The following is an 8,699-nucleotide window of genomic DNA, read 5'->3' as shown; positions in this document are numbered from 1 at the left end:
TTTAAGGGTGAGGAGAGGGGCTCATTTGATTGGTGTGATGTTTGTAAAACCCACTCCACGTCTTCTCTCCTCCCTCTTTCCGACTTGCGCAGGTAGGAGGGACGGAGGTGGGAAAGAGGAGTAGCTGTGCCAGGCGCACGGTGTGCCAAACTTACAAAATCCGCCTAGCCACACCCAGTTGGCGAAGCGCAGGAGCTCCCGTTTGTCATTTATTTCCCGTTTTTCTTCTTCTTTGAGTTAGCCGCTAAGTCCCAAACATACAGTAATACTTAATGAAAACGCGATTGTACCTTTCACACAGCAGAACGAGGCGGCATAATGGTGCATTATTCCCACCCTGTAAGTGGCTTATGAGTCAGACCCACCTCTCGCTCCTCCACAGCTCCACCCTCTCGCCCAAATATGGTCATGTCAAGCTTCAAAAATAAAAAAGAAGATGGTGATGGCTGAAATCCTGAACTCAACTGCAGTCCACAAACCAATGGGTGACATCACGGTAGCTATGTCCATTATTTTTAAAGTTGACGGTAATTGCACTTAAACCATAGATGTATAACAATAACCACATACTGGACGCCAAGATGGCGCCTGTTCAGTTCAATAGAACAGAAGCCAAACCAAAGCAAGGCTGATGAATGTTCCTGTGGGCTGAAACTGCAGCTGATAGAAATAAGTAGTCAGCAGTCTGTGTTCGTAATCCACAACCCACCAACCAGGCATCATGGAAAGACTGATAAAGAGACGACGCACCCACAATGCATCTTGTTTGATTGTGTGATCTCAAGAGGAAACTGTGTGGGTCTGTGTATCCTGGTCGGCAGTGGCGGCGGCACATATCATAACATACACCTGTTGATGCACTAATCATAGGTTTCTGCTGTGATGCTATTAATGTCGCTGTCATCTGAAAATACAGCAGCTGATTCATATGTGTGTGTGTTTGTCACTCAGTTACGGCGCCTGTCATTATTTACCGCCCCGCCCACACTAAACAATAGGCAGCATGGAAACCTCGGTGAGTCATACCTTTCTGTAGGAGAGCGAGCAGCTCTGCCTCCCTCTGTCTTTCTCTAAGATTCACACACACACACACACACACACACACTTCCAGAACATGTTTTGAACCCACTGTCATTAGCAGTAAAACAGTGAAAAACAGACTCATTACATATTGTGTTGTGCCGCAGCATTATACAAAGGATGTATACACCCCTTCATATACGTGTCCTTAACCCCGCAGCTGCTCACAGACTGTCGTCTTCATGATGGTTACTGAGACAATAAAGAAGGAGGGGACAAATAAACATAAACACCTCATGACATAACACGGTCCAACACACAGAACTGCCTTAATTCTTGGTGTCACAGATTCAACAAGGTGCTGGAAACATTCCTCAGAGATGTTGGTCCATATTGACATGATGACATCACACAGTTGCTGCAGATTTGTTGGCTGCACATCCATGATGAGAATCTCCCGCTCATTGTCATGTTTGAGATGATGTGAGCTTTGTGACATGGTGCGTTATCCTGCTGGAAGTAGCCATCAGAAGATGGGTACACTGTGGTCATAAAGGGATGGACACGCTCAGCAACAATACTCAGGTAGGCTGTGGTGTTTAAACCATGCTCAGTTGGTACTAAGAAAATCTCCCCCACACCATTACACCACCAGCAGCAGCCTGAAGCGTTGATACAAGGCAGGATGGATCCATGCTTCCATCTGAATGTGGTTTTTCCAATCTTCTATTGTCCAGTTTTGGTGAGAAAACCCGTGTGAATTGTAGCCTCAGTTTCCTGTTGTTAGCTGACAGGAGTGGCACCTGGTGTGGTCTTCTGCTGCTGTAGCCCATCTGCTTCAAGGTTGGACAAGGTGTTGTTGCTTCAGAGATGGTCTTCTGCACACCTTGGTTGGAACCAGTGCTTATTTGACTTCCTGTTGCCTTTCTATCATCTTGAACCAGTCTGGCCATTCTCCTCTGACCTCTGGCATCAACAAGGCATTTTGGCTCACTGGATATTTTCTCTTTTTGGGACCATCCTCTGTAAACCCTAGAGATGGTTGTGCTGAAAATCCCAGTAAATACTCAGAGCAGCCCGTCTGGCACCAACAACCATGCCACGTTCAAAGTCACATAAATCACCTTTCTTCATCATTCTGATGCTCCGTTTGAACTTCAGCAGCTCGTCTTCACCATGTCTACATGACTAAATGCATTGAGCTGCTGCCACGTGATTGGCTGATTAGCTATTAATGAGCACTTAGTGAGTGATTATGATGGATTATCATATTGGGCTGTTTCCCTCCACAACTGGTGCCCTAGATTCAAGTCTGGGGTCAATAATGAGAAATTACAGCCTGACCCGCACCTGGTGGGTTCGTTGGGGCCTGATCAGGCTCGGGGAGATAATCAGACCTCTAAAACGTGCAAGCTACATTTCCACATGTATTTTAGAGGTGTCAGTATCTAATGAGCAGATTACCCGGACTTTAACTGACCACGTTGACGCCCCACAGAGGATCAAACCTCTCCATTTTGCACACTGTGTGAGCTCGAACGAAATGTCAGGATTCCTCATAATCTAATAGGCCGGCTGCCATGAAGTGAGCACATTTGAGCTACCGAGGGAGCCCGTGACCTTTCCTTTACTCCCACACTCAGGACAAACTTTACATTTTTTTCCTACGATGACTGAGGCTCAGATAACAGCAGAACCATGATGTCATTCATTGTGTCCAGTGCTTGTATTCTGCTATGAAGGAATATGCAGCGCTAGACTTCAGTCCTTTCGATGTCTTTAATGTAGCATGATGGATAATTTAATTATTAATGTCAAACAGGCTGAATATATGCGATCAGCACGTTGCTTTGACTTGGTGTTAGAGTTTTGTCACAGTCCTCAGAACACCGTAACCTGCTGCAGTCTAATCCTCCGCCGTGTCCCTGTGTGTTTTTGTTTTAGCAGAGTTGTCAGTCATGTTGACTTTTTAAGATTTAACAAGGGCGGCGTTCATGCGTGACGCTCTGCCAACAGGTTAATGCTTCGCCGCCTTTGATGGTGCTTGAGATGTGACAAATTTTCATTCCCCTCCACCAGCAGGCAGGCTGACAGTCAGACGGCAGGAAGCGATGCAACAGGTTTTAATTTAATGCTGAGGGGGGCAGAGAGTTTACAAAGCAGCATGGAAAATGTAAAAGCCTCTCAGATTTAAGCTCAGTCTTGCACACCAGAAAATTAAGTGTTTGTGTGTGGACTCTTATGCGCATGAATGATTTTGTACCTTTAGTTTTGTGGAGTTAATGTGCTGTCCTGTGTTTGAGTTGCTCTTGTTTTCCTTTCTTGTCCTCTTTTGCCCCCGCGGTGATACCTGAGGCTGGAGGCATTGTGTTTTCAGGTTGTCTGTCTGTCCCATTGTCGTGAACACGATATCTATAAAAAACCTTGAGGGAATTTCTTCAAATTTGGCACAAATGTCCACTTGTGTGAGTGATGAAATGATTCGATTTTGGTGGTTAAAGGTTAAAGCTCAAGGTCACTGTGACCTTGTCTGTTGCATTCTCGTGAACACCATATCTCAAGAACACCTGTAGGGAATTTCTTCAAATTTGGCACAAACATCTTCTTGGACTCCAGAATAAACTGGTAAGAATTTGGTGGTCGAAGTTCAAGGTCACTGTGACCTCACAAAGGATGTTTTTTGCCATAAGTCAGGAATCCGTTTGCCAATTATGACAAAATGTCACATAAAAGGACATGTGTGACATCATAATGTTTTGCATGCAAAAATGTTAACTTGGACTCAACGATTAACTGATTAGATTTTGGTGGTAAAAGGTCACTGTGACCTTGCATCCATCTCAATCTGACTGCGATATCTCAAGAACACCTTCAGGGAATTTCTTCAAATTTGACACAAACGTCCACTTGGACTCCTCAATGACCAGATTAGAATTTAGTGATTGAAAGTCAAAGGTCAATGTGACCTCACAAAACATGTTCTTGGCCATAACATCAGGAATCCATGCCCTAATTATGACAAAATTTCACAGTGTTGAAGTGATGACATTTTATTTCCAAAAGGTCAAAGGTCAGCTTCACTGTGACATCATAATGTTCTGCAAAAACACTTTTCTGGCCATTACTCAACATCATATCTCAGGAACAGACAGGGAGACATTTGTCTGAGGGTAATTGCATAGCAGGGACTTCCTGGACCCACTGGTTTCCAGTGAATAAGCAACCCCCATCAGTAGCTCCCAGAGGACTGGGGCTGAGCTTGTATAGTAGCTGTATGTTTAATGGCTGAGGTTGTGTGAGACTCCAGTTTGTGTGTGTGGACTACCTTTGGTTTTGTTAATAGATTCAGCACTTTAGATTTGTGTGTTGTATCAGGTTTGTTACCTTTCTTTGACGCAGACACTGACCTGATGCACTGTCTTTTGTTTGGAGTGTTGTGAAGTTAAGGATTGGGCACACTCACTGTGGTCTTGTGCATTTCTCCTCAGCCTTTTTTGCCCTGCCTTTAACCCTTCCACTATAATCTTTATCGATTCCCTCTACAGTTCTAAAGTATTGAAGAGTATTGGTGGGGGATTCTTAGGAGGGGCACTTTGTTTGTGTATCACCTTGTTTTAAAGGGACTAAGGACTGGATAGTTCAGTGTGGAATGCCAATTTTAAGTGTTTATTTTCTGGGGTTTTTTTGTGGGGAGGGGTGGGATGACTGTCTCCGATTGGCCTCTCCCTCCAGGAGCCTGGTGGGCGGAGTCAGGTCATCAGGGAGATTCAGCTCACCTGGTCAGGCTGCAGGACTCTCCTCTGGCCTCCACCCTGTTTGGTTTTGTTACATTTTGCTCATCAGTTACATTTTAGTTCTGTAAATTAAACTTCATTTTATTTTAAACTCATGTGTTGTCTCCACTCCTTCATCCAGCCTTGAGCCGAGTTGTGACAGTGACTAACCTCGGGTGTCCACCTTGAAACTGTGCTGATTGTAAAGATCATCTGTGCTGCCTGGGGAAGATGTGTGTGAAGCATCCATGATTTCACAGACATGGATGTAAACTGTGACTGCAACTTGCGTAGAGGCAAATAACCACACGGCGGTAATTCTAGTGTTGTAACATGAGCCCACTGAGCTCTCCCGTGTGTATGAAATCTGATACATAAACACATTGACTTGTCTTGCTTATATGAGTGCTGCCTATATATGTATACGCACTGCATGTACAGTTGTGTAAGTGATGATATGATGATCTCATTTTATGTGTGTGTGTGTGTAGGACCTCGGCATGGAGTCAACATCTCTGGATGACGTGTTGTACCGCTACGCCAGCTTCAGAAACCTGGTTGACCCCATCACGCATGACCTGATTATCAGCCTGGCACGATACGTCCACTGCCCCAAGACGGTATGACACACACACACACACACACATATATATATCATCTAACATGAAACATACTTAGTGAAAAGTGGCAATTACAGTAAAGACGTTTATGCGCGCTCACACACACACATACAGGCTGATGTGATTCATTTGGTCGCTGCTATCAGATGATCTCCTGAGTCATTTCGTCGACACTATTGGGTTACGGAAGTGCTCTAAGTGGTTGTGTGGCTGTGTGTGTGTGCGTGTGTGTGCCCTTGAGGGAAGCACAGCTCCTTGTGTTTGTTCATTCATGTCGTCCAGTGTGTCATTGAGGGAAAGACGGGGTGACAGCGGCCATACTGGATGAATAATGCCGGGAGGAAGGAGGAGTGATGGAGATGAAGATAGGAATTAAAAGGCCTGATGTGTAACTGTAGCGTGTAGGGATGCTAATTTAGAAGCTTGTTTGTGAGCCTGTGTTACAGCAGACTCTGCTGTCTCATCATCTCTTCTTGTAGCGCCTGTATTTTATATTTAATCTATATTTTTACTGTTTAACTGACGGTGTTAATTGTCAAATGTCTGATAAAGTAAATTGTTAACATCCGTAGTAGCATGGTTTGTTGTGCTGACACACCATTGCCTCAGCTCTGGCTGCATTTTTATCATTTAACTATAAAAAATCTGAGAACAGCCATCATTTTATTTCTAGACCTCTGAATGACATCTCTCCTCGTGCCTGAAATGGTGCTAAAACATTTCTGAGATGATAATTGTTCTAGACTATGTCTAAGCACTGTGTGTCGATTCCATTTTCGGCTGACCTCGCCAAGAGCTCATTAAAAACACCATCTCCGCTCCTTAATTTGATGCATTTCCTGTGAAAACAGGATGCTGGAGATTTATTTATTTATATATTCTTTACACAGACATAAAACTGCATAAAATCTAAATAGTAAAACAGAAAAAAAAAAAAAAAAGAAGAGTGTCAGGAGAGGTCAAGAGGCCACAGGATTATACAAACTGACCTCACCTCAACTTATGGAGAAAAACAACAGCAAAAAAGTGACAAAAGAACTGAACTAACATTATACAGAAAAATACACCAAGAGATAAATGACAACAGGAAGCACACCGAGCAGTCAGTGAAAAATAATCCAATAAAAACCAAGAAAGACACAGTGCAGAGAAAAAAGGAAATAAAAAGGAAAAATATATTTATATACGAGTCAAGAAATAATTAGACATGATTTAAATGTGATGATAATTTAGTTTCAAATATTCTAAGGATGAAGAGTTCGTGACAACATGTACTTTGGTGTTCCACATCTGTGGAGCTAATTAAGCTGTCTAGAAACTGCTGAACGATGATGGTAGAGAAGAAGGTAAGAACATATATTTATATATACACATATGTCTGAGTATTTATATCATATACAAAGCTTAATACTGTGATTTAAAGTATGCATATCTACACCAAGACCCATAGAAAAAAATGAAAATATATACTTAAGAGTCTTCAAACTGTGACAAAAATGATTATTTACCTTTTGTTCATGAGAGAAATTAGGCATAATCCAAATAAAAAGTGGCTTTTGAAAACAAGAACTGCAGCATTTTTTAAATCACCTGCTCCGTTTGTTTTGGAGAAGAAGAGACCTCTGTGAATAATTCAGCTCCTGATAAAACCTCCTGAACAATGAATTCTGAAGGACTTCTAACCAGGAGAGCACAATGACAATTTCCGTCAGCAAATAAAAACAAATTTATAATGTGAGATACGGACGGATGGACAAATAAACCGATTGACCTATGGCTAAGCCACGCCCCCCTCCACTCACTCGGACAAACTATCAAAGACCACGCCGATAAGATAAAGATTTCGAATCGTTTATTGCATATGATGATTTATGGGTTCAGAGGAAAGCATGAAGGGGTGAGGGATGAAGTCTGGGTTTCTGGGTAGCAGGCGAGCATGAAGATGGATGTGTGTGTGTGTTGGGTCGAAGGCAGGAACGCAGGAGGGATCCCGGGAGTGAGACCGAGTGGGGGAGTTGTCTCTTTGTGAGCTCGGCTTCAGATAGAGCCCCCACTGGTTCCTGTCTGCAGAAAGGAGCAGAGAGAAAGATGTAAGAGGCGAGAAGGAATTGGGCGGGATGTGAGAATGCATCTGGTGTGCTTAAATACTTTTGGGCAGAAATGGGATGTGTTCGAGGCGTGGTCTTTGTTCCCAAGCCTAGTTATAAAACTACATTATATCCCCCTAAATCCTAAACACTGGACCTTTAATGTGACATTATCGAGGGCTGTGGATGGAACCACATCCTCCTGCTTGTGCTAAATCCACAACCTGATCAGCGGCATAGTGAACAGGTCAGTGAACGCAGCTTCTTAATGATCAAACGAGACTAAACTTTTCACTCTGAAAAATCTAAATCTTTTTCTAAACGTTGCTTTAACTGAAAAATGAACCAGATTTGTATTGTATCTCCCAGAATGCACTGTGGGAGCTGAGAAATGCGCGTTATGAATGCACAGGCCACATCCTGAGAGAGACTCTTCACAGGTGTTGAAGCTGCAGAGGAAATGGAAGATGAGTATTGTGTACAGGTGGTGATGGGTGAGGAGAGAAAGGCTGAGAGGAGCAGAGGAGGAAGAATAGAAACACCAGAGGGGGTCGTGTTCTGTGCAGAAAGGAAAGCAACAGGAGGGAGGAGGTAAAGAAGGAGGTAGAGGTGTTGTTCCCTCGTTCCTGTCTGACACGTTTGATCGCTGCTCTCTTCACTTTCATGAACCGTCAAAGATATTTGAGGCGTCACTGCTTCTCTTTTGATTCGCTTTAGCAAATGCAGCCTCTATGAATTTCATCCCTCTTTATCCAAAATCATCTTTGTATTGGTGCAGTTTTTGCTACAAAACAGAAAAAATAATCCAAATCATCACATGCTCTGATTGATCAACTAAATTAATCTCATACATCAATTTTAGCTGTGAAAGTATTTGTAAAGCTGCTGGATTTTGGACACAGTTGTCCCCCTGTCCTCTACCACCCAAACTGGTCTGCAGTCCATTTTGTAAGGAGTTAGTGAGTCACAGGTAGACTGACTCAGTTTGTGTCTAAACACCTGGTCGAGTGTGGCTTGATGAGGCTGACTGCTAGCATTAGCATCAGAGGCTGTGCTAGCTCGGACACCCAGGGTCACTGCCAAATGCTTTGTGTTGAGGTGATATTTCAGACTTTAAAGGGAAATTTCGGTTTATTTCAACCTGTCTCCTATCGTCCTAAATTTGTTTCAAGTGACTAGTGACATAAAAATAATAGTTA

At 43.2% G+C, this 8,699-nt stretch overlaps 1 protein-coding gene across 1 annotated transcript in view; it reads left to right on the top strand.

Moving 5' to 3' along the window:
• lrrc75a (leucine rich repeat containing 75A) overlaps positions 1–8,699 on the top strand; it is a 79,694-nt gene that overhangs the window by 17,814 nt on the left and 53,181 nt on the right. Inside the window, exon 2 of the mRNA XM_050067158.1 lies at positions 5,285–5,413. Coding sequence (XP_049923115.1) covers positions 5,285–5,413 — 129 coding nt within the window. The remainder of the gene's footprint in view (positions 1–5,284; positions 5,414–8,699) is intronic.

Source organism: Epinephelus moara, chromosome 2 (assembly GCF_006386435.1).
Source record: "Epinephelus moara isolate mb chromosome 2, YSFRI_EMoa_1.0, whole genome shotgun sequence".
Lineage (NCBI taxonomy): Eukaryota > Metazoa > Chordata > Actinopteri > Perciformes > Serranidae > Epinephelus > Epinephelus moara.
This window is presented reverse-complemented; position numbering and strand designations above follow the sequence as displayed.